The 27,202-nt window shown below is 45.9% G+C and overlaps 1 protein-coding gene across 4 annotated transcripts in view; it reads left to right on the top strand.

The window, feature by feature from the left end:
- The window catches only part of LOC106644456 (uncharacterized), a 231,621-nt gene that overhangs the window by 113,258 nt on the left and 91,161 nt on the right, over positions 1-27,202 (top strand). For all 4 annotated transcript variants that reach the window (XM_089596965.1, XM_089596964.1, XM_089596966.1 and 1 more), the window contains exon 3: positions 11,375-11,498. In XM_089596965.1, the coding sequence (XP_089453091.1) occupies positions 11,375-11,498 (124 nt within the window). The remainder of the gene's footprint in view (positions 1-11,374; positions 11,499-27,202) is intronic.

The following is a 27,202-nucleotide window of genomic DNA, read 5'->3' as shown; positions in this document are numbered from 1 at the left end:
ATGAAATTACTTGTTGTCCCGTATTTTGTGTGTACCTATACACACACGGGGTCGAAACAGAGAGAGAGAGAGAGAGGGAATAATAGAGGAGGAGGAGGAAGCCAAACGGTGTCGCAGCAGAGAGTGGATGAATCGTTTCGCGCGGCTGTGACGATGAAACTCCCGCGATGAGCTTTCGCTCCGCTGGGGCTGCTTTGTGTGCAACTTTCTGACTTTGCCGTGCGCTGTCCGGACGGGCTGTATGTAATTGGATAGAGCGTTTTGGCGTTTGTGTGTGATGGCGATGATGACGACGATGTAGTAGCAGCGGGCCGAGAGAGTTTTATTAATACATAAGGCTTCGCTCGCTCCTGCTTGTTGTTGCGTAATTAAATTGTTTTTGATTGGGGGGATCTAATCGGATCACCCTGACGGTGGATGTAATTAATTTTGACGAGTGTACCTTCCCCCCGGAGTCACCATTGTTTTTAATGATATTATATATATGCGGTCATACGAGTTGTACATGTATTTTACGTGTGTGTGTGTATAAGGCTTTTTTTTTTTTTTTTTTTTTTTTTCCTTGCAAATTACCGAGTGAATGAAAGAAATTGTTTGATTACACGGTTAAATGTACACCTCATTGGAATCAAGAGATGACTTTTAAAACACGCGATCACTACAACCATTAGTATACAGCTCCGACATCAGAGAACCTCTAATTCAACAATCATTAGAGCTGATCGTATGGGGATGTGTATACTTTGTTATTATACATTACATCGTAAGTTCCAAGCACCGTGACACGGCACATCGATATTTCAATTCAATTCAATTATATAAAAAAAAAAAAAAAAAAAAAAAAAAAAAAATAATAACCATCATCGCTCATACCCGATCTTTGCGCGTCCGCAAACTGAAAATGAACAATAGTCGCTGCTTTCACTTTTAGAAAGCTCGTCCTTTCTCTGCTCAAACGTAAATACCTGTACTACCACGTCGATGCGTCAAAAATGCGAGAAAATAATGAAACCGTGAAGGATACTATTAAAATTGTCGCCGTCGCCACATCGTCAGACTGTCATAACCATCCAAAACGAATTACATACAATCATACAATCTGCGGCGTATAAAAAAAAAATTGATCCTATATGTACAAGCACAATTACCTCAGCTCCGTGACGCAATAACAACATGCGCAGCACCATCGTCGAGCAAATACAACTGTGTACGTATAAGTATGTGTGTAATATACAGTTGTGATTCCTCCTCCTCCTCTTTTTCTTTACTCTTCTTTCGTTGGATCAATCTCATGTCTCTCTGTGTGCGCATGACGTTACCGATGTACAATGTGTCCGCTGCCTTTGGTGTAGACGACTCCTGACGCAACCCCAACAAAAGTACATAATATACATATTCACTTGTAGCAGACGTAATGGTAAATACAGTATGGGATCTCGCAATCATCTATTCATAATTGCCTGTATACATCTTGGATCTCTATTGAAACGTGTTTAGCTAAAGAGATGTTGATCAGAACAAGATTTAACAAAGAGATGATTTTGGTTGAATTTAAACAATAATAAAGTGCGGTAATTTGTATATTAATTTATTGACTTTTTTGTTGAATTTTCAATGAAACTCGAGAAATTTTTGTTTTTCATTGCTACGGTCCTGAATGGTATAGTTCCAAATCAAAAGACTTTGACTGAATGGACAGTCGCACACGCGCAGTCACGCTTGAAATCAACAGTATACTGTCGGTCAAAAGAAGCGCCTGCTGAAAAAAAAAAAAAAAAAAAAAACGAAAAAAAAATCCCGCATAAAGGTAGCCGTCGATTTAGTTGTCGCCCGTCGTCACATGTATTCAATTCGCACGTACGACGTATACACATGCAGAGGCGCGGATGCATCGCTCTCAAAACCCATTCCGCGCCACCTCCGAGTGTATAACTTTTGAAGCGCGGAGTGAAGCCAAGCGAAAAAGAGATTGAGAGAGAGAGAGAGAGAAAGGAGGGAAAAAGGAAAAAAAAACAGAGACAGATAGCACCCAGTGGTATTCCGGAGCGACGTCTAGGCGCCGTCATTTGCAGCTCTGCCTCTCTCGTATTATATACACCTATATACCTACACACTGTGATGCAGCATGTGGGATGTGCGATGTCGCACTCTGTGGTTGTGTACATCATGCACATGGTGTTGCTTGGATTCTCTCGCTTCTTATTTTTTTTTGTCTATTTTCGTTTCATTTCAGAATGGAGGGAGGAAAAAAAAAAAAAACGCGGAAATGGGGTTGCACGCGATGCGTGAGAAATCAATTTCGCGTGCTTTCACGACCCAGGAGTGCGGCAACTGTTTGTCTTGTGGTTTTTCGTTTTCAGAGAGTCGGGAGGATGGTGCCGGGCGCAAAAGTACGTATAAATGTATTCGAGAAAGAAGATGAGGGACGCGACGCGTATTATGCGTGTGGTGACATTTTTGCCCTTTGTCTTTGTATACCCGACGACGTTCGCAAGCACCGCATCTGCTTTTTTTCTCTCTCCCGCTGTTGGGTTTTAATGAATTTTCCACGTGCACAGTTTCCCTACCTTCGCGTCTATGTTTGCTCTTCTGCTCTATTCGCCACTTTTATCTATGCATTTTTGTGATACACACCAAGCAAATAATTGATTTTCCCTATGGGTACCAAAGTGTAATTGTTTCGTGTAAAAAAATTGATGTTATTTATTTACACTTGGAGGAAAAACAAAAAGATTCAAAGTACCCACACACGAAGTCATTAATTGTAATCACCATAATCAACGATTCGCACGAAATGCCATAGAAAAATCGGCGCGATGCCATACTTAGCGTGCAAAAGCAATTTAACTTTTATGGAGTTTAACGTATACCTTATATACTTGAGAAATAAAGCGCACCCAACTTCTAACAGTACATAATCGTGCGAGTGAGTGCGAAATAAATCGAAATCAATCTTATTAATTGACGTAGAAAGCTATATGAAAGAGCACAGTTTACACGTGTGTGTACATTTATAAACATAGACAAGAGAAGCCGGTAAGAAAATATCGCGCGCCAATGCGCGTAAGTACATTTTAGATCTGAGAACCGGAGAGCGCGATCGGTTGTCTCTCGTTGCGGCTCTCTATAAATGCACCGCTAACGAGGAAGGAACAAATGGCGCGTAAAATTGAGATACCAGCTCCCTCGTACACTTACTTTCTAATCGCGTTTCCCGCACTTTCACCGCGTTATATCACGGTATAATCGATACTCCGATTGGCCCGACGCGAGAGAGAGCGCCAATATCGAAGAAAGAAAAGGCACCACACGACGACGACGAGATACATCCGCGTGCGCGAACTATTTTATCACGTGACGCGCGCCGACCGCAAATTGCTGTAAATTAGAGAGCCCCTCGTGCCTTCGTTTTTCCCTCTTTCTCCGCGAGCCTCGTTACACCGAACCCAAGCGCAACACACAAAACGAGCCTGTGCAGACTCTCTCTCTCTCTCGGCTTGTAATTTTTCAAACACGCGCGCGATCCCAAATTACGGCACAATAAACCATCATATTTATCTCCCTCCCTCCCTTGCTCGATTTCGTTATTACTTTTCGTTATTTGCTCACAGAAGGAGTACACGAGGCACACAATATCATCATCATCGCTCGCACGACGCCAACTTACATAAATGTACGTTTGCATGAATACGCGCTCGGCGATTATTGTGCAACGCTTGGATTTTATTATTGCGTCCCTGGTATTTTTTCCTCCACGCTGTACCTATATATATGTGCTCCGATTCAACGAGCCGCGGAGGATTATCCTCGACCAGCGATCGAGTAAACGAACGTCCAGAGGATCGAGTTGCTCATTTATTTACATATTTATACTCTAGTTTCCGTGCACGAGAACTATAGAATGATGATATGTTGGTGCGCCATCGAGAGCCCCTCCGGCGCACTTATGTGTACCTACCTATGGCTAATTTTGTACCGCTACAACGATACGTATCTCCATCTATACATGTTTTTGCGCGCCTTTTACCTCGACTCTCTCTGCGCACACGTATACGGAGATTCGCTCGGGTTTATTGCGCGGCATCGTTTTAAACATACATGCACACAGATGTACCACCAAAATATGAACCGATACGTCTATAGTAGCTGCTCGAGATGCTATTTTCAGAGCACACGATATTCGCGAAACCAGTTCGCTGCGATGCTGATTGATGGTGTGGCTGCAGTGGTGTTTTAGAATTTCCAAAGGCTTTTGTATCACCAAAGGCAAGGAGTTTTTTTTAAATTTTACTTTGAATGGAATTATGAGCAGCAAATATAAACGTTGCGGTGGTTCATTTTTGTGAAGTAAAGACAGTTACGCATTAACTAAACACGTTGACCGAGGCAGGTACCTTTCAAAGTTTAAAACGTCCCCCTCGGAGCGAGAAAGGGTACAAAGAGAGAGAGAGAGAGGAGGGTCACATTAACCAAAAGCACTTAAGAAAAAGTCAGGCAGGAAGAGGGCCGCTCCGGAAAGTTAAAAAGCTCTCGCCGCCGGTCTCGTAAACTTTTCAAAAACAAGTCATAAACATGACCCCGAGCGAATAAGCGGCGGCGGTCGAGAGGGTCACTCAACGGAGGACGGATGGGGGTCGAGGAAGGCCGAGCGGAAGCGGAAGGAGGCAGACGAAAGGGCGTTCGCCCGCTCACGGAAAGGGGCAAAAAGAGCTTTCGCTCTAGTGTGTGTGTGTGTGTGTACACGCGCGCACGTGTTAATTTAAAACGACTCTGCCCTCGCACGCGCGCTCCTCTGGGTTTATCATATACGCGCATATACATGTCCCTCTTTCCTTACACTCGCTAGCCATCCTCTAGTTACGGATTTCTTTGCGCGCATGAAATATTACTCGAAAAGCTCCCGTTTTACTTATCCCTTGTACGTTATACACGCGTTTCGCGTTGGACGTAATATCCCGCTAAACACGTAATTATTTCTCGACGGTTCAGCTCGATACACTCCCTCGTGCATAATATTCATCGCGCCCTGATAAATCACTCCGACGCTCGCGAGTGTACTTACACGAGACTTTCGAGAAACCTTCCGTAACAGAGAGCCCCCCCCCCAACTAATTCTCCTTACGAGTGTTTTACAAGAGGAGTGTACAATATACTACTCCCAACGCACTTGATGAATCAAATTTTCGAGTGTACGTTTCGCGCTCCGCGGAACACCCGGTGCAAATCAGCTTTGCGACTGTGCCCCCCCGTGCTTTTAAAAGCACTCGTGGAAATAAATACCCTGTGTACATTTTCTTCGCCTCGTAACGTGCCGGGGCACGTCTTTTGACGCTGTATATACGCGGCTCTCCTTTTGCTCATCGCGCGATGAAAGGAACTGCGCCGTTTGCTGCCGCGCCGCCTCGAAATTACACCGAGAAGTGGGCTCTCTCTCGCGCGCGCGCGCCTAAATCCGATTCACCACTGTATACGTGTACAGTGTACACTCGGCTTTGCAGCGAAAAGTCAAACAACGAGAGAATCGCGGAAACGCTCGTTCCTCTCTCTCCTTCATCATCTCTTGCGTAATGGCATCAATTGCGTCTTTCTCACCCCCTCGTGTATACACGAAGACATTTCTCTTCCCTTCTCCTTCGAGTCCAATTTTCCTTTTTTTTTTTTTTTTTTTTTGCTTCCTACACGGGGAAGAGAGAAGAAAGGCACGTGCTCGTCCAAAGTACAGCATCGTCCTTCCCCGAGCTTTTGTTTGGTTGGCCTTTTTTAGCGCGTCTATTTTATTGCCCCCCTCGTCTCCCCGACGATGTGTATACACACTCTTGCTCGCTCGGTTCCCCAGGAGCAGCCTCCCGGCCGTTCGATATCTCCCCGTCCCGAGCTTCGGAGAGTGATTCGAGCTTTCAAGATTGTCTCGCTTAGTATTCATGTATTCCGGAGTCCTCGTCGTCGTCTACGGTGGCGAAACATAGTTTGGAATTATATTATTGTTATTATTATTATTTTCCTCCTCCGTCGGTGTGGCTCTAAATAATTTTCCCGTCGTCAGTCGTTGCCCCGTGCCGTTATTCTACTCCCCTTCAGTTGTATCGCATCAAAGATGTACACCCACTCTTACGAAAAGAAAGAAAATAACTTTCCGATATTCCACGCGTTTTTTTTGCATTATTTATACGAGCTTGAACATTGTTCCCGTGGCCATATATCCCCGGGACAATTAACCATCGCGACGTCGAGCTTTGTATCCATTAAGATTTTCCGCCACTCCCCCCCCCCCCCCAGTTGACGAAGCACCGCAATTATCAATTACACAATTCGCGCGAGCTATTCCTAGGGGGGTGGGGGGAGTTGAAGCTCGAGTTGCAAATGTGTATGATGTATAAATAACGGAATAAAAACACGCACTCAATCTTGCCTTTGCACGCGCGTGTTTGGACATTTTTACGTCCTCCCATTAGGTATCCTCTTCCGCGATTTCGCCTCCCCGTATAATACACGCGCGCGGTAATTTTCCTCCTCCGCAGGCGCTCCGGGAATTTCTCTTTCTCTCTCTCCCTCCTTGGTACACTCGAGTGGCAGAGCTTCGTATTTTATTTATGGAATCCAGGCGCTCTCGTGTATAGATAGTGGAGCAGCTGCGTGTGCACGGAAATGGGCCAAGAAGAAGAAGAAGAGACACCAGTCAAAGTTATGGTGAATATACATGTTGTAGCCGAGACTATGAACAGACGAAACAAGACGACCGGGGAACAATGAAGTGCTGCAACGTATATATAAACGTAACAATGTGTATACGTGTATTACAAGAGAGGAGAAGCGAGTGTATCGGTTATTTTGAGGTCTTTTTGCTTTCCGGGAGAGAGAGAGTGTGCAGGGCCGTGGGGTTCAACGATCCTTTGTCCGGACGTCGATTGCTTTCCTCCCGAGGAGCTCGTCCGTCCGTCTTATTCTTCGATGCGTTGTAAATAAGGGACAATCGAACGTCTGTGATCTCTCACTGGTGCCGGAATTTCTGTCCTGAAAAAAAAAAAAAAAAAAAATCTAGTTTCCACTCTTTTGCCCTTGTTTTACATTTTACACGAAACGAGCATTTTACTTTATCTCTTTTTTTTTTCCCCCTCCCAAAGGCACAAGATTGAGAAATCATCGTGACGTACATAAGAGAGAGCGAGAGAGCGCTGAACCCATATTAGGACGCGTGAGCCCGAAATAACCCGAAAGCCCTCGCCATTAAGTCACTTGACATTGATTTCCAGCGAAAATCCAGGGCCACCCTTCGTACGTAGCAACGAGGGGCCAGCATCATCATCCGCAAAGGCCGACCCCTCGGTTATTCGCGGCGTAGCCCGCTTTTAATAAAAAATTCAGCAGAGCCCAACAAAACGACGAGCACATGTATACACGTATATGTATACACGCACGACGTAATAGAGGGGGAGGGGTCGGGCAAGAGATAGAACAGCCGCCGAACAGAAGAGTCGTGCGGTAATAGAGACGTAAAGGTCGTTCGTATTCCCCCTGGCACGCACTGGTATATACATATACACCGCTGAGAGGAGAAGAGAGAAAGGACGCTTGCAGCATTATCCGCCCCCGAGATAAGGCCTTTTGAAAAGACGCGAGCCTACATGTATTACACTCGAAGATCCATCAAGCCGTAACTTCGTTTCATCGACCGAAGACGACGCTGGCGTCTTTGCCCCCTCCTTTTTTTTTTTTTTTTTTTTTTTTTTTTTCTTTTTCCGTGCTTTACCGTACACTGCAGAGCGTGCTTATCTCGGCGTCAATTTAACGGGAGGCGCGAGATCGACCGGAAACAGAGCGAGGGATGGATATTACGGCGTATACCAGCAGCCTACTTGGGAGCTTATCTGCATTATCCTCTCCTGCTGGTGAGCGGTGATTGATACGCCGACGTAGGTACTCCCGACGACCCAAGATTTTCTCGTTTCCCCTGTATTGCTTCAAACTTTTTATTTCTCAATTTGGGCACTCGCTTGTTACTCGGTACGGTGTTTTTTCTTACTAATAGGCGGTAAATAATTTTTTCTCCGAGTTTTCGTGGGGGGGACGGCCAAGGAATTTACTCTACGGCTGTTTGAGTTTTAGGAGAGGTTTTCGGGGTAGCGCGTGTGTGTAACTCGAGGATATGGAAACAGGGGCAGGCAGAGGGACTGTAATTTAAGTGAATTATCGCGTTTGCCCACACCCCCGAGCAGGGGGACGAACAAACATACCCCGAGAACTTTCGAGGGATTGATGCGTCTCGGTGATGATATTTCCTCGACTTGCCGGGTAAACTTTGTTTCTCTTTTTTTCTTTATTTGACTTGTTTTTCCCTTTTCTCGTGATTAATTTTCCATAATAACGCGTTGTCCAAACAAACTTACGTATATACTTGTTATCTTGCTATTAACTCATATAAATTGTTGGAGTAACAAAATAATCCCAGCGTTTATACTACTACACATATTATCCGTATACACGGAAATCATCATAAATGCCGCAACCAGCCTCGTGAACTAATTTTGGGAAATTAATTTTTCCTCGCTTACCCTCCACGCGTGTATATACACAAACTCAGCCGCGCGCGTGGTAACCGTGTGGTATAATCACCCCGTGATAAAGCACAGACGGGAAGGAGAGAGAGAGAGAGACGAGAAATACAAAACAAAAAAAAATAGGAAGTGTACCACCACCACCACCGCACCAAGCAACCCTCCACCTTCCGCAAAAAAAGTCTTCGCAACGGCACGTAGCGCCGCAAATTGAGTTATCCCCCAATATCATCATCACGGAACAACGACCGCGCGTATATATAGTGGGTATACGAGTGCGGGCGTGCACATGTTATAGCCCCCGGCGAAAAAAACACAAGAGCATCATTGCTAATAGCGTTAAGCCTCATATATATATACATTTGTTGTATACACATACGTACACGTGCAGGAGTGTGGAGCTAAAGGCACTTTCTGTGCAAAGCAAATATAGGCAACGGTGCTGAAATCTAATCCTCGCCGCACATGATACCAGTATAAGTGATGGTACACCGAACAGCCCGGCGTAGGCGTTAAAACGCAAGGTTTCGTTATATTGCGCGCAATAATTATGTCGACGGTGGTCGTAATAAACAGAACGCGGCCTGCAAGGGGGAAGAAGAATAATCGTGTACGGGAGAGTTTTAATGCGCGCCTTTCCCTGTATATGTGTCCCCGCATCACTCTATACGCGCACGCACGAGAGGGGATTATTAGTTTAGGAAGCTCCGCTGCTGTCCTCTCGTGTAGCCATTCGCTCGGGTAATCGATATAAACAACGAGGGGATAACTTTTCTTATTTCTTTTCTCCGGGGGCTGCACAGCCTCCCCTTCTTCTTCTCCTCTCTCCCTTTTTTTCTTTTCTCTCTCTCTCGCTCGCTCAGGGGTACCCTCCCCGGAGTATCTTGCGTGTGTTTCGGAGCCTTTTGTTTTTGTTTCGCTCTTTTCTTTTCTTATCTCGGGGAGGGCTGGGGGCCGATGATGCCACCGCACGGCTGCTCATGTCCTCGGTCGGTGGTTCGGGCTTTCCCGAGGTGTACGTGCGCCTGGGGCTCTTTCGAGGGTGGGATGTATGTTTTCTATACGTGACGGCGATCAGTGGCTATTGGGATTTGCTTGATCTCGTTTTTATGACGATCACTGTACATACGCGTACAGTTAATGATTTTTCATCGCATTGTGCGATAAAATTGTTTGACGATGAATTTTTTTTCTACCCCCTCCCCCCCCCATCGTCGGACGTTGGTGCACAACTAATGACGTTGAAGGATCGCGCCTGTCTTTTCCTTTTTCCCCGTCTCGCCCGGGCTTACCCGGTGAAAAGAATACCGAGCAAGCCTCTTACAGCCATTGTCTTTTTTTTCCTCCAGGAGGGTATATAGAGCGCCGAGAATATTTTTACCTCCCCCCCCCCATCCACGGACAGCTTATTCTTTTAACCCTCCCTCTGGTCTTCTGGCAGCTTGTTGTTGGTTTTCCCTCCTCGCCGAGTTGCTAATTTCAGAAACAATAAATGCCCGGAGACAATGACGCGCCGTCATGAGCGGGTTTTCCTCGTAAATTGCTTTTTTTCCCTCCACCTCCCTCCCTCCCTTCCTCCTCCTCCTCGACGACGTATTACTTAATGCGAATTCACTCTTTTGTTTCCCTGCTCGCTCTCTCTCTGCTATTTGGTTGGCTAACGATAGCGTATTTACGGCCGGAAAATGTTGTTTCGGAAATTTAACGCCCGAGAAGTTGGACGCCGGCGCGGGGGGTTGGGGAGGTTGGAAAAAAAGAGCTTTTCAGTCTTGTCGAGTTAGAGGGCCGTGGTGTACGAGGGGAGAGATTAATATTTGTGCAGCGATCGGGAGGGAAGCCCATAGCCCCCGCTGGCGAGAAATAATTACTGTCTGTCACGTTCGCGGCGAGAGAGCACCGCGCTTTTAATTACGGATTTTTATTATTACGGTCGGGTCGATGGGGGGAGGGGGATGAAGCCCGAGGGGGCGAAATTTTCTTTATTAGGGCTCAAATTGATTCGAGGGCCGATGCCTTTTTTTTTCTTTTTTCACGCGTTACGGATTATTCTTGGCTACGGGAGCTTCAAATTAAGTTTTATACTTGTTTGCGCCTTGAAACAAAGTTCGTTAATTTGCTGTTTCACTTTCTGAAGTGAAAATTTAATCATGTAAACGTTTTGGCACGAAAAAATGAAATAAGCAACAATAAAAAAAAAAAAAGATTCCGTTGCTCAATTTATTTCAAACTTCATAAAGATACATGGGTAGGCGTAATTACTGGGCGTAACAAGTGTATAATGAGTATCTTGTTTAACTTATCAATTAAAAGCTGAATATTCATAAGAACATCTTAATTTTTTTTTTTCCCCCCCAGCACGTGCAAAGCTAAGCATCGTGGGCGTTTTTTAAATTTCAAGCACGTAACAAACTTCATGGTGTTATGCATTTTACAATTCATAGTGTAGCACAAAAAAAAACTTGTGCGTTATAATCCACTTAACGCAAAGAGAGCCCCTGAATGATTCCATCAAACTTGATAACAATTTTTAGAAAAACAAACAATCCCTTCCACCTATCTGTACTGGAAAATTAAATGCGCGCAGCGTGATAGGCTCCAGGTATACCGTAACCCTCTCATCGACCGTCAGCAAACTCAAAGTGTTTTAATCTTCCCTGATGCAGAGTAAACTACGCGAGTCGACGCTTTGGATTATGTATACAAACAAAAAACAAATAAAAGCTAAAATTACTTTTTCACTGGAATAACGAAACAAAAAATGTACGATGTTGTAGGTATGAGGTACGTGTAATAATATACGTGTTTTGTTTGTCTGATTGCAGTCCGAGCAGTACGGCGCTGGGTTCGCTGGATCAGCTCAAGGAGTACCTGACAACGGCAGGGACCTGCAAGTGCGGCCTCGAGTGTCCGCTCAGGCCCGAGCAAGTTTTCAACTTTGACCCCAAGGTGAGCTTACAATACACACACACACACACACACACACACACGCTGTATACCTAGTGTATACTCGAAAATCCCTCCGTTTAATTACCCGAGATTGCTTTTCAATTGCCCCTTCCTCCTCGCGGACCCCTCGTCCGCAAACACCACGGTACATATATATATACGTCGGGTTCTCGTACGGCATAACGAGAGAGAGATTAACGATTGCGGGCAAAAAAGAGAGAGAAAGGAAAGAAAGAACGCCCGCATCGCGTCTCCATCAAAAAGCAATTTGCACGCTCTCGGTGTGGCTCGCGTTACATACACACGCAGCGGTGCCCCGAGCCCCTCTCGCGCGCATCAAGGATTTCAAGCAGCCATCATTGTTACACCCATGATGTATAAATCCCGTATACGTATACCTTCCTATGCACCACCACCCTCTCCGGATCTTTTGCACGCTTCATGTACACACCACCTACTTGTTTGTATAACTCTGTTTACGCGCCCTACACGCTTGTCACGTCACTCGGGGTGGATATTCGAGCTGACGACTTGGGTGCGCGCCCAAACGTACACAGATTCGTCCTTCCGTCACATACTTTCGGGCACATTAGTGCTTTTTGCTTCTCTCGTGGATGCGGATGATGATCATTAGATTATTGTCGGCTCGATGGACTTACCGATAAACATTCACTTTTTTGGATAGTATCGGGGTATAGATATCGATCGTAGTGTTTTTCACGAAGCGACATAACACCACGCTTTTTGGGAAATTGCCTAGCCGTGCGTGTATACGTAGATCGAGTAAAGTATTTACACGCGCCACCCCAATTCCGGCCATGTATAAACAAGCCTCTCTTTTTCTCTTTTGTATATATACGTACATGATGTATTCAAAGAGCTTTGGGGCCGATGCGGATTTCGAGCGAATCTCCCCTGCCCCCCCGTAATTTGTTTTTCATGTCATGATCAGAACACGTGCGGATACATCTCCCTTGTGCTGGTATACAGTGATGTTGCGTCTACATATTATATACAGCGGTAGAGGCAGCAAAGAGCACTTGCCCTGGGAATTGATTTTTAATACTTTACGTCGTCTTGCATCACCGCTCCCGTGGGGATGGTATGGGTATTACGTATTCAGTACCTTTCTTTCCTTCTCTCTCGATCCTTTCGCTATGCCACATTCCGTACCATCGGTAGTCAATCTTTTACACCCCTCAGGAAACTATCGATCTAGGATTTTTTTTTTTCTTTTCTCAACACGTGAAATTTGAATAGCGCACATTTTGACGTACACAAACTCGTGCAGCAACAAAAGCTGGAAACGACAAACAGTCCCGGTAATTTCGTCCTCTCAAATCATCATATAAAAAAATGCAACATCACGCCATCCACCGGACGAGCGCGTAACTTATGGAGAAGCGCACGTTCAACAGCACGGCTCGGCAGGCAAGCACTATACACTCGCTCCCTATATCGAGGATCGTCGCAAATCAGCCCCCAGTTGAAGTATTGGATCTACAACACAACGTAAGATCAAAAAGTACTTTTATGGAAAATCAACGAATGCTCAGACTGGCAAGAAATTAGAAGCTCCAAAGTTTATACATTTGTAAACGAGAGAGATAAACTTAACGTCATTCGTCAGCAGTTGTCGACGCACAGATTGCACTGTACTTTGGAGTCACGTTGGTGTTGTCATTATCATAATTGCTGTGATGCCGGAGCAGCTCTACTAAACACAGTTAGCGCAATACAAGCGAACGAAACGAGCTTGTAAAATATGAAAACAGAGTATAACAGGTGATGCTCGAGCAAAACGTCTTATTACACATATTAATGTATTTGTAGCAGGGGCTCGACTTGCGTGCAATACTTTTTTTTTTTTTTTATATATTTTCTATTGAGCTTGGTCCAGACCCGAGAACAAGAGCTTTTCCGAACCAGATTCATCCGGGAGACTAGGGAAACTGTTTATTTCCTTCTCTTTCGGTATAAGCCTTGTTTTTTTGTTGTTGCCTCATGATTTGCAAGTACGCAAGCCTACCTGGCGCAGTTTTTAACGAAATATTTGCCAATGGAGTATAAACAACGAGGGGAGAAGCAAGCAAGTATACACCTCATTATGAATAGCGCGGCGTAAATCAGGCAAACAGAGAGAGTTGCGCATGAAAATCGTCACGAGTCTTGATTTCACCAGCGTCTTTACCCACTTACACTTTTTTTTTCTTTTTTTTCTCACCGGTGTTTCTGCGCACATTATATACAAACACGACGCTGCACACGACACGGGGACGACAAGATAAATATCTCTCTCTTGGGGCTCCCTCCCGTGCACCCGCGCAATCGGAGAAAAAGCAGACGCGCTCGCTCGAGCGCACACAACACCGTCGCTCTGCTGGTAAACGAAAGAGGCGAAACTACGGAATGCGCAAACAGAAGCTTCGTACTGTCGGTTGGTGTATATACGCGGAACAAAAATAGTCGCCGTTGCAACAAAAGGAAAAAAAAAGAAAAGAAAAAAAAAAAAAAAAAAAAAGAGTCGAGAGACGCCACTGCTCCCGGTGTATAAAACACAAGGACGCTGCAGTTGGCGAAAAAGGAATATAAAAATATACATCACAGGAGTGGCGGACGCGGTCGTTGGAAGACGGGAGGGACAAAAGCGCGCAATTATTTCGCCACCTGTCCGTGTGTAGGGCCGCGCGAGGAGGAGGAGGAAGAGGCATGTTTCGGGGGCTGCTGCAATTAAATTTATCGCGATGTGTATACATATACGTATAATATACGCGTATACGCCGACGCTGCCGAAAATTTCGAGGAAATAAAGCGTGCTAACGAGCTTCCTGCCCCGTGTATATTATAAATATTATGTGTGTGTGTGTACGCGAGAACGAGGGGGATGCGCTCGCTTATGTTGCACCGCGGAACGCGGGGATGTAATATATTATGTGCCTGTGTGTATGCACCGGGAAAAATATTAATGCTAACGGCTCTCCCGTGCTGTGAGTGTGTGTTGCTTCTTCTGCTCCGGATGGAAAACCTTCCGTGTGTCGGGCCCGGCATTTGGATGGGATTCGTATTGTTTCGCGCCTTTATGGTTTATTGTTGTGTTGGTGGTATAATATGGTGTATATACGAACGAGGCGCTGGATATTTTTCGTCCGCGATGGGATTAATATTAATGCGAGCGCCAGACGGGAATTTCAATAATTACGGACCGTGAAAGCAATTACGGCGTTAACATTTCTTCAATTTACATACTTTTTTTTTTCTTTTTCCATCCGTGAGCCACGATTATTGTTAGTATTACTGTTATCGTCATCGCGTAATGTGTTGCGTATTGTATACGTACGACGGACGAAATGATTTTCGAGTTAACGTATACGCAATATCAATTAATTGGCCATAACGTAGCACGTTTGTGTTGCATGACGTAATCAGTTTTTTTCATGTTTTCATTATTATTACGAAAGTACGATGGTTCATTGTTTGTTTTTTTTTTCAATTCAAATTTGGAAAAATAAAGCGTAGAAGAAAAAGAAAAAAAATTATCATGTAATGATTTGAAAAATAACCCAAAGAGTTTCCCTCCATGCGTCTGTACTTACTATTCTATAAATAAACATATAAAAAAACAAAAATAGTAGTAATATCAAAGGAGGTCACTTTTTGCTAATTAAGAAAATCTTTATCATCAGTAAAAAAAAAAAAAAAAAATTCGATTCCACGTTGAGTAATAATAATTGAGAGGAAACAAAGGTGCGTGCGTGCGTGCAAACGAGCGCTCGAAAATTTTCTGATTTTAATAACTGGACTACATCAAACCCTGTACGCACGTAAATAATGACAATCATTATTATTTCGTCCGAACGCATGAATATTACAACGATGACGTAATTATCTTCGTTAAATCTAAAAGTACACGGGCCGCGCACGCACGCGAGCTTTTTTTATACTCGCTCAAAACTCATTTCGCGCACACGTGCTCCACCTTTCTTTCCTTCCTTCTTATTTATTTTATTTTGTTTTTTTTATCTGTTAATCGTTTCGTGATAATCATTAATTTTCACACCAATGGAATACACGTGTGCTTGTTTGTGCGTGCTGATAATTGCCCTCTCGCAGCTACTTGATCTTTCAATTATGATTAACGCGATTTCTCACACAACACGACACACGATGAGGCCCAACAGCCCGTCGGTTCTCAGAAAATTGCCATTGTGCGCTCCACGCGCGTGTGTGGTTTTTTTTACTTCACTTCACCGTCCTCGTGAAAGTAAACTGAGTTATTTACGATTTTTTTCCTCCATTATGTACAAACAAAAAAAAGCAAGCGTGAGAATTGATTAATTTTTGCTTTACAGCCTTCAATGAGGGGGGAAAAAAAAAATTGGCACACATTAATTAATTAATTTATCCACGCCGACGCACACGCTCGCCATTAGCACCTAATGTCGCTAATTGAATCGTAATATGGAATTCCTCGTAAGGGCGTTCTCTGTGTGTTTCTTTTTTTGCGGCAATTAAGGCCAATCAATTGTACGAGAGGAAACCTATTTACTTGCACGATAAAACGAACAGAGGAAATCCAGCAAATGGATGACGAAAAAAGTAACCAGCAGCGTCCTCAAAACAACCGCCGATCCATTAATTAAAAGACCCCGTAAAAGCCACCTCGACGCCGCCAATGATAATTCCACAGCGGCGATTGTAATTAAAAAAAGAAAGTCACCCTCGTCCCTTTGCCTTGGCGAACAATAAAAAGGGTAGGGGGGAAGAAAAAAAAAAAAAACAAAGAACCCAAAGCACAGGAGGGAGAGAGAAGAAAGTGGAGTAAGGTATACGAATCGGCAGACGCTGGCTTTCGCGCCTCGGGCGGCCACCCGCGCCCTTTCCATTTTATCATTATTTTTCTTTTTTTCGAGAATGCCAAGCCGAACAGCGTATTATACAACAAAGGGGGCGAAGAAGGGAATGAGGAAAAAAAAAAAACAATCCAGCTGATCGCGATAAAGACAACTACAGCGGAGCCAAGGGGTTAGGCCAGGTGTAATTAAACTTCTTTTTTTTTTTTTTTTTTTTTTTTTTTTTCGATGCAATTCAAATTGTCTGCGAGTGCATAATATGCAGCAGGTAAACACATGGAGCTTTGCTCGCGTGTGCGGCGAATTTTCTCTGTTCCACTCTGCCGTAGGGTCATTGTAGGTACAGTACCGCACGCGCGCTCGCGTTATAATACCCTCACCGGATGCGCATAAATTTCGCGCAAGGACCCGCTTCTGCGGAGGAAATGAACTCGTCGCCAGCGTCGGTGGTAGCTATTATAATTACATGTATACGGAGCGAGAAAGGCGTCCGTCTTTATTTTCTTACGTAAACCCACTCCTATATGGGCCACGATCTTGATGGTCTTTCAATTAAACTCGGCAGCACTTGTTTTCCCCCGATGGCATATTCTCATCCTTGAAAGTAGGTGCCAAGTGGCTGGTGTGTGTCCGTTTCGCTCGTCTCGACGAGCCTCCGCTTTATACTTTTTCTTTTTTCTTTTTATTAGCCATTGTTCCCTCGCTTTTTACAGGGAACAGGTGAGTGCATCGGAAACAAACTCTTTGATTGCTGCTACACTCCTACGCCCGAGAGCTGTGCGTATAATAACAGGGCGATCGGGCGATCGAAATCTCTCAATCTGCTCGTCAAACAAACAAACTATAACGCACTTTTGAGCCAAAAAAGAAAACAGGTCCCCCAATTTTCGGCCCTTCTCTCGTTTATCATATCGAAATCTGCAAGTGGTGTGTGCAGCAATCAATCCGATACCATCTGCCAGGCCATCGTATTTTAGCAGGTGCAACACTTTTCGCCCCTCGTCCACGCTCGTGTCTCTACATCTATACCTCATCCTCGCCGTGGCTGGAAAAAAAAAAAAAAAAAAAAGAGAGAGACGGACAGAGATGAAAGGAGATCGGCAGTGCGGATAGTTACGCCGTGTGATTAACGACGGCGCGCTGTTCCCGCCGCTCGTCTTTTCTGTCCGCGGGTGGGGCCTGTTTGTTCTTCCTTTTCTTCAACGAGCCATCCCTTTACGTATGCCCCTCGACTCCCACGATGCGATTACCCCTTTTGTGAATCCGTTGCCATATCGCCGGGAATGTCTGCCTCGGGTGGATTGATGCATCCGGACACAAAGAGAGCATACCCCGATCCGTTTGCTGTCCTCTTGGCAATGGAGACCTCGGTTCATTCACGTAATTACTATTGGGCAGCAAAAATCCCAAAAATCGCCTGGTACATGTACACGTACGTATATCATTTCCACGAAATCATGGGGGCGTCGAACGAGCGCGGAATTTCTGGGCGAGCCGAGGAAACTTTTTTCCCTACGTACGCGCAATTGAGTGTAGGTACACTCGCATACGGTATTATATATACGTAGGGAGTGGAAGAAGAAGAAGAGAGACATCACGTCGGCAATTTCGCCGCTGAAAAGGCATCCGAGCGGCATCAGCGGCGGAATTCCAAGTCGTTCTCTCTATCTCCAGGGGATGGGCGAAGGAGGGGGGACTCCCAGGCGGCTCAACCGAGCGGCAAAAGCGTATACCTACTCGCGAGGGGGAGAGGATACGCGCACCGTATCCTACGCGTCCGGGATGGGTTGGGTCGCTCCGCCAGGCGCGAATGAATGATACCAGCGCCCGATGCCGATTACCATAATAATCCTATCGCTGCTCCCGAGCTCCGGGTACGATGGTACACAGGTATATAGACACACACGCTCCTCCTTTGTGCGCGTACGTGCTCTCGGGGAGGGCAACGCAAAAACAGCCCATCCGTTTTCCCTCGCATGGAAATGGCGAAAAAAAAACAACGCCCAACTCCACGTCTCTACTGGTGGGGGTGGTGGTCTTGATTTGCGATCTCTTTTGGGCATTACGTGAGGGAAAAGGGATTTTTTCCTCGGTTATTGTTTTTTTGGAGCACCCCCTGGCTGAGCTGCGATTTACGGTGTCGCGCTTTTTTTCCCTCTCACTCGTTTCGGGAACACCGCAGTGGATGATCTTTGTCGGATTCATATGAACTTGGAATTTCGTTGGCTTTTGTCGCAAAGTGGAGGTTATTGAGATATGCCTGTATATAAGGACGCAAAAGTTGGTGCGATGGTATATACAACGGCGCTGCACCCTTTCACGCAAATATGTGTCTCTTTGGTCTGGTGTTTGCGCGAGTCGTTGGAAATCCATTACTCCTTCGTTTTTTATGAATAGGGTCCACACACGCACACCACACCTATTTGAGCTCCCGCGTGCACGAGAATTACGAAACGTGAAAATGGAGCGAGCAAACAGTAGCGGAACGAAGGTCCGTCGTGCGCCGATCGCTAAAGAGACGTGCAAACACGACAAGAAGCGAAACAAACCAGTAGTCGACGGACGGCACACGTCGACGACAAAAGAAGAAGAAGAGAGTAAAAGCAGCCACGAGTACATAAATATATGGTATCGCGTGCCGGCGTATGTATACGGTTACTTCGTTCTTATTGTCTCCTCCCCTCACGTCAAAGTGTATATATATGTTACTCTCTCGCTAACGCATTTTCTACCTCACCAGTGTGCAGGTGTATACGCTAATGAACTGGAATAACTCTCCGTGAACTAATGATCTCCATCGCACATACGCTATTATATATGTTTTTTACTCTTCCTTGGGATTTTGTTTTGTTTGTTTGTTTGAACGATCACACGAGCTTTTAGCTATCGGACATCCCGCGGAGCGGCAGTGCCTATACAGTATAGGTGTGCGGATAATAGTAAACGGCGACAACTTCATTAGGGATGCGACTCTGAAATGTAGGGAGTCCCGTGCTACACCCTCCATTAGTTGCAGCCCAAAGGCGAGGCAAAGAGAGAGAGAGAGAGAGAGAAAAAAAAACCCTCAAGCTTGTCACGCAGCATCAGACCTTCAACACGTGCCCAGCGATACAATCACTTACGAACACCCCGGCCCGTCTCCGTCATCGCTCTTTGCTTTTGAAGTGCCTAATGTACACAATTGAGCAATCAACCGTCCAAATACCCCGCGCTACATATAATGCGATACACGATGGAGAAGGGCGTGCGCCAGGATTGACCAGGTTAAAAGCCACTTTGCCCTGGCACCTGCTGCCCCGTCGCCCGACCCTATTATATATATTACAGGGCGACACCGTGATAAATCGACTTGTGCATCAAACACACGCCCACACGCTTTCCTCGGGTTTCGCACTTAACTCGAGATCGTGCGACTCGATACCGGCCAAAGCACTCGAGCTCTCTGTGTCGCTTGCACGGCTTTTGTAAAATAAATTTTATACATGTATATACTTATAAGGTACGCCGAGATTGCAGCGCATTGTGTGTCATATTATATACATTAGCGCGGCACACGATCATATCGATTTGGCACTTTGGCCAACAATATATATACATACGTACATATTTTATGTATACACGCGCCCTTAGCTTTTACAAGGGAAAAGTTTTCCGCCGATTCAGCAGACCCTGGAGCACGTAGCAGCTAAAAACACACGTACACACGGTGTATAGGTATATAGATAAATGTACAGAGAGTGTACGGTATAAGAAAATCGACCCACGTCAAATTTCCCTCCTCGACGACAACGACGATGTTAAAACAAATACAATCAAAGACCGATTCCGAGGGAGTCGGCGTGCACGAGTGTATTATACATGCACGTGTACACGCGCGACCCCCTTTATTCTTGACGTCGTCGTCTTCTCGGAGGATGAGAGCAGCAAACAAGAGAGCGTCCGACGAGCGATCGGAGAACAAAAAGACAGCCAAAGAGCGAGTGAAGGAATACATGTATACATATTTTATATATATACACACGAAACTCTCGAGACTCGGAATTTTCGAGCTTGCCTTTTATATATATGTATATACATGTACCTCCGGAGCCCGTGAATGGGCTTAAGGAGGTGAAATGGCACGATAATCTCCGTCTCTCGTCTTGGATCGAAGTTTGCCAGCGGGGCGAGAAATACTCTCGAGGAGGAGGAGGAGGAGGGAAGAAAGACCGGGAGATAAGGAGGAGGATGAACGCGCTGGCGGTGGTGGACTGGTACTCTTGGCGGAGGGCAAGACAAACAGGCGGCTGAGGCCTGGCTAACAATGAAAACGTTGACGACGCCGGGGAGAGCAAGGCCAGCAGCGTATACCAGCACCGCTCGAGAGCAAGACTTTGAAGTTTCTCTGGGGTGGGAGGAGCTGGCCCGAGTAGCGGAAAACTTTACCTCCACCCCACCCCCTCGTCCGCAGCAGCTGGAATTTAGCTATACCAGCGGTACTGCTGCTGCTCGTGCTTCCCTTGCAAGCCGCTTGTCACTTTTTGCTCCCTCCTCTCTCTCTCTCTCTCTCTCTTAACTCTAGTCATCCCTCTCTTCTCGACTTGTTGTGATTTCGCAGCTATAGCTCTCTCTGTAGGTGTGTGCACCCTCCGATGTACATACATACACACTTCCTCCCCCTTGGGTCATACGTGTGTATGTTTTCCGGTCGAGAAATTTGTATCGCCCGCGCGCGCCTTCGCAAATTTGTTTGCTTTGGCAGCTATTCCACACTGTACGCTCCCGCGGATGTGTCCCGCATTAGTGTGTTGTACCAGCTAGCAACTCTGCTCTCTCTCTCTCTCTATCTCTTTGTTTCACGAGCTGTCGCGTTAAATAAGTGAACCCCACCGCCCACCACCGACGACGTGGCGCAGTCGTAGTCTCGTACTTACTCGAGACTTGTCTGAATAATAACGACCAGACGGATGAATAATTGTCGGATAGCTCGCGCGGAGGAGGAGGAGAAGGACGTGCGGCGGGAGAGCAGGTTTTAGTTTCGAAAGTGAAATATCTCCTCCTCCCCGAGCGTCCGTGTATTATACGAGTGTGAGTGTTCGGTTGGTTGAATTGCAGTTGTTTTCCTCGCGTGTCCAGAGTTTCATCAAGGAGAGCTTGCCAATGATCGAGTGCCAAGTGTATATACGTACACACGTAATATTACGTGTTTTTTTTTTTTTTCCAACGATTAGCCCAACGCGAAAATAAACAATACAGGTCTTGGAGTTGTGGAGTCTGAGTACTATCCAGAAGCGCACTTGCTCCCCATTCCTCCCCCACACTGGCAAGTATGATCATCGTGCACGATGTATATTCACCAAAAAAAAAAAAAAAACAGCAGCTTCACGCTCATCCCCCTTCGAGTTGAGAGTTTCGAGAGTCATCCTCCTCCTCCTCTTTCTTCCCGAGTTGGAAATTAACATCGTCCGAGTATTAAACGAGGCTGCCCCCCCTTTCGAACCCCATTTCTCGGAATTAGCGCACGCCCGCGAGAAAAAGAATTCCCTTATTATCCGCTCAGCAGCATCCCCCTCTCGTCTACGCTGCAAAAAAAAAAAGGGGGACACACTCAATCGGTACTAAGTCTTCTTCCCCCCGAGGGGCTAATTAATCGTCGCTTTCGCGCAACAATTTTAATTAGCAGCGAACGCGGAATTTCGACTCTGTTGGAAAAGCCCCGTGCACTCACTCCGGCAAAGTTCGAAGTGGCATTACTCCCCTTGTTTTTTTATTCTCTTGCTCTTTCCCCGTCACGGGCTCGACGTTGGGTAGTGCTCGCGTACGTGGAAGAATCGCGTTAGCGCTCGGGAAAACACGCCGAGAGGTAGAAAGAGGCCCGCTAATGAGTGTAATAAATTTGTAGCCGGGTGAAACAGTCGCTTAGGGAACCGGAAAAAAAAAAGGGGCGAGCTGCTTCTTTTGTACTTTTGCGCGTGTATACATATAATACATAAGTACATATAGGTGTGCACGTACTTTACGCATCAACAGCACCCACTTTCTGGTACTTCAGGGCCATTTTTATTTTTTTATTTTGCTGCTTCAAGCGAGTAGCTATGGCTTTTCGCTTCTTTGTTGCCGAAGCCAACCCCCTGTCGAAGGGAGCTCTCGGAGGTGAATAAATAATTGACCCAGTTTGCCCTCGCTCCCCGATGAACGTGCACTTTTTTTTTCGTTCAAACCCGTGTATACATAGGTACTTATCCGGATAATAATATCACAAGAGCAAGAGAGAGAGAGAAAGAGTCGCCGTTTCGATTTTCAATTACCCGCTGCCACTCGATAAGATTAATCGTGGCTTTCGAGCGCAAAGTGGTGTGTTATGTATACACACCCGTGTATAATTACAACTATCGCGAGAGCCCAACGTACATGTGGTTGATGTGTTTATGCCGATTGCCCACGAGACGCGTATATATATATGTATGAATTATTCCATCACCGAGTTACCGCGTATCTATGTATATGCGTATATAGCACTAAGTGGCCAAGTGTAGATATTTATACAGCGTCGATGGGGTGCCGAACGATTCCGCCGAGGGCAATTACGAAGCGAGAAAAAATTCGGCCGACTGCTCATATATATACGGACGCGTTTCGATAACAGAACCTCCGTTTGATTAAACTCAATTAAGCCGGCTCCAATAACTCACGGGCAACGGAGAGCCGATTTGCTCCAGAGCGTATACAGTTTTAATCCCCCGCTTATCTGTCGGTAGATCTGTAATCGAGATATTAAACATTATGGCGAGTCGCAGGAGAAGAAGAAGCTGCGTGAGTATATGGAGGTCGATTGTAAAAGGATTGATACAGAAGCCGTGGGGGGTATAGGTGAGTCTCGGGAGAAAGCCGGTCGAGGTGAACGAGGAAGCGATATCGTTTTTATCAATAGGAATTCAATTTCCGTGGAGCCAACTCACCAACCGGCCATCCACGGGGGCGTGGGGAGAATCAACTTATCGGGTGCGCTCCTGTGCGTTGGGCGGAGGGGCTCGTTCCACTTTTCCTCGTTTACTCGTTTAACGGAACGACTTTGCGCTCCGGCCGCGAGAGAAAGGGAGGGAGGAGGGGAAAAATAAAGAAACGCGAGAGCGGTAAAATATGAAATGGGGAGATAACGAATTAACTCGGCGGAGCGCCCCCTCGAGGAGAGAGAGGCTTTTGTAATTTTTTCGCGCGGCCCTCCCTCCTCCGCTTTCTTTCCTTCTCCCCTCCCCCCCTTTTTTTTCTTCCTTCCTCGACGGGATGCTGCGTTAGCTCTAATTAAGTGCAATTTGGGCGTGAATTAATTCCCCGGGGGGGCCCAGTCAAATTGATATTCCGCGCTTTTTCATTACAATCTGCTTGACTCTCTTTCTCTGCAGTCCCTTGCGAAACTTTGAAAGGTAAACTCGACGCGGCGCGAATTTTTCGCCCCCCAAAAGTGCGCCGTAAGCGGGAAAACGCGCGGCGGGGATTTTTGTTGCCGAGTCGAAATTAATTTTTCAATTTCCACCGCGTGCCCCCCCCTTTTTTTTCGTACGCTCGTTTTGGATGGAAAACCAAGAGAGAAAACCTGCCAACAATTTTATATTTAGTTTCGTTTATAAATTTAATTAAAACTTCCACGTCGAGTTTATTTTCGCATCCCAGTCCAGTGGGTTTAATCGAACCTCAATCGAATTTTCATGAAAAGTTATTCTCTTCCGTCGAATAACTCCTGTGAGCAACGCGAAAAGATGAAAAACCCAAACAAACACAATGAAAGTGGCTTTCAAAAGTTCATCCTCATTTTGCCCCTTTCGTCGCACTTTGTTCGCTCGAACATCAAACGCGCGCGCGAGAGCTTGTCCAACCGGAAACTGCTTGCCGCACTCGTCTCTGTATATTTTTATTCGCCGCGTGTGTACACGAGAGCGCGCCAACGGCAGAGGGAAGGAACAAGCGCGGTCGCAAGCGCTTGCACTTTCTCCTCCCCCCTTTTTGTGATCCACCACCCGCTATACTGTTGTTTATCCGAAGTGGAAGCTTTTTGTTTCGTTTATAGGCTTTGCAAAATGAAATAAAGAAATAAACCCGCGTATGCCTATGCTCATCCCTCTGTTGACTTTGAGGGGCTCGCTTTTCTGCATTTTTCCCACCCTTATCGGCTGGCTCTCCTCTTGTTCTCTCCTCCCCCTCCCTCCCTGCGATTGCAATAGCTGTACGGGTTGTATCATGTATCGCGTGTGTGGGTGTATCCATTAATATTTATGCGCACACGTGTTGGCAAAGGGTCAAGCTGGTAATACCACGAGGTACGGCTCTGTTGAAAATTAAATTGTCGAAATGCTCGGCGAATGAGCTCTTTCCCCTTCCTACTCTCCTCCCCCCCTAGTAGCTTTTATTTTCCGCTCTTTTTCACGCTCCTCTGCCCCCGAGCTTTCCTCTCTCCCTGTGTTTTTACGTTTGCAATGCCGCCGCTGTTTGAAATTCACTGGCACAGCGAAGCATTCGCCAGCTTTTTAGTTTTCAAAAGCTTTTTTTTTGTTTTGTTTTTTTCTTTCCAACGTACACGCCTCTTTTTTTTTTCATAATCAAATTTTAGCCCTTTTATTTACCAAATGCTTGCCATTTTCGTTGTCTACATAGTTAGCAATAACAATTTTACAGTCGCAATTTTTCGCCAAGTCTTACTTCTACTGAAACATGACAGCCCCCCCCCCCAGTCTTGCGTAAGAGCTCGATGCCGTCTCTTGAATAATAATTGGGTCACGGGGTACGAGCCACCTTAATCTTCATTATCATCTCTTTTTAATTACCCGGCCAGCGAGAGAAAACTTCCCCGGTGCTCTGTCCAACTTGCTTCCCCCGCAACTTTGAGTTTAGAAAAAAAAAACTAGTGGAAACATTAAATTGGATTTCTTTCACCGCTCGCTTCCCCTCTCAGTTTATTTCACTCGACTTGCTTACCAAAATACTGTAACGAGCTCTCTTGCGTCGTCGTTTTTCTCGGATCAAAAAATTATTCCTCCCAACTGAGCTCTCCTCTACGTAAGTTTGGGATAAATGTTTCCGCAGAGAAAAACTCACGGAAAAGAGCTTCATCCAAAGACCCTACGGTCGTATAGGTACTTTATTCTCGAATTCCCGAAAGGAGGAAAAAAAAAGAAAAAAAAAGACTGTGCAGCCAACTCGAGCGTCTACATATCGCATTTCCCTTGTTACGCCGCTTTCTCCCACTGTGTGTGTATACATACTCCACTATCCACCATCTCCTCGTCCGCGTACATCTCACAAGGGGGGCAAGGGAGCAGCGAGGGGGCGCAGTCGAGCTTTGCAAAGCGCCGGCAAATCAATTTCCTCTCCTGGAAATCGCGAAAACGTAGCTATGCGAGAGCAGAGTAAGCTCCCCTCTTCCGCCGCCGGTGTGTGTATGTGTGTGCTTGCACCGAGACTGCGCAGTAAAGCTCAGCCGGGGGTGTAACGGGCGGCTCGCTCGTGTATGCGCTTTTCCTCGCTCACCGGCAAAGAGATGCAGCCAGTGGCGTCGGTGGTGGTGGAAGAGCCGCGAGGATCAATAACTGTAGCAGAGAGAAGGAGGAGGACGCCAAGGATAAAGAACGATCGGGATGGCGTGCGTGCGCGGGAGGGGGGCTCCCTACTCCCTTGGCGAGCGAAACCCTCCTCCCCCACCCCTCCCGTGGCCAAGCGCGCGTCGTCGAATTAGCCGAGCGCGTTGATTAACTTTGGGGATTACGTTGCAGCGCGAAAGCTGTCCCCCTCCATCCACCCCCGTTTTTGTTTCGCGTTTCGCTCGGCTTTTGACCTTTTTGTTTTTTTTTTCTCTACCTTTCTTTTCTTCTTTATTATTAATTTTACCGTCATTTTTTTTTCATCAGCCACTGTGCATTGTGTTTTTGTGCGGCGAGCGTATTTTAATTTAGCCGAATGTACATTACTTTGCGGCACGAAGCCACGGATCGGGTAATTAGTTTTTCTGGCGTCGACAGGCCCCCTCCAGAAAAACACACGCCGGGCACGCGTATACAGCTGGTGGATTTACGGTTATTGGATGGTTAATTCGCGCACATCGAAGCAATCAACGTTACGTGTATTGTAACCGAGAGATTTTTCCAATAAAGTTATCTTATACATATATACGAGGGGATGCCCCACCATCTTCCGTATATACATAGGGAGGACAAAGGGCGCTCGGTTACCTGTGTTACTCGCGAGCGAGAGTCTTTTTTGTGCATGAGGGAAGAAAAGTGGGAACGGGCATGCAGACGCTCGCTCGAATTGAATTCGATACAATTCATTGCCGAGAGCCCGATTGTAATTCACGTAGGGGTTAATCCGGCCTGTAAACGCGAGCCGCGTTTTTAGGTTCATTTGGAGGGTAAACGTGAAAGTATATTATTGTTTGCGCTTGTTCTTTTATTCACGCGAATGTATGTATTTCGAAGTAAATTTCTCCGGAGTGTGTATTGATTTGCCTGTGCATTGAATTTCCAGGGGCGCGCGCGCAAGTTTTTCTCGCGCGAGAAAGGAAGAAAATGTATGCGAACGGAAAAGGTGCACTTGAGTATGAAGCCGAGACGCAAAGTTGGCGTGCACGCTCGGAAAAAAAGAACCGACGCGGAATCTAATGGAATCCCATCAAATCAGAATACATATATTCAGCTCGTGCTTGTGTACCTACTACTACTACCGTGTTACATGTATATGTATATTATTCAATTAAATGCTCCCGAGGGCCGTATCGATCCTTTGGTACAATTGTTTAGTTATTCCCACGTTTTGTAGGTATACATTATTATGCGCTGGGATTAACATTCCGAAATGAATAAAATATACCCGTATATACTTCTGTGC

This window comes from Copidosoma floridanum, unplaced genomic scaffold, assembly GCF_036245765.1.
Source record: "Copidosoma floridanum isolate Cflo_tuat_1 unplaced genomic scaffold, Cflo_Japanese_pri ptg000030l, whole genome shotgun sequence".
Lineage (NCBI taxonomy): Eukaryota > Metazoa > Arthropoda > Insecta > Hymenoptera > Encyrtidae > Copidosoma > Copidosoma floridanum.
This window is presented reverse-complemented; position numbering and strand designations above follow the sequence as displayed.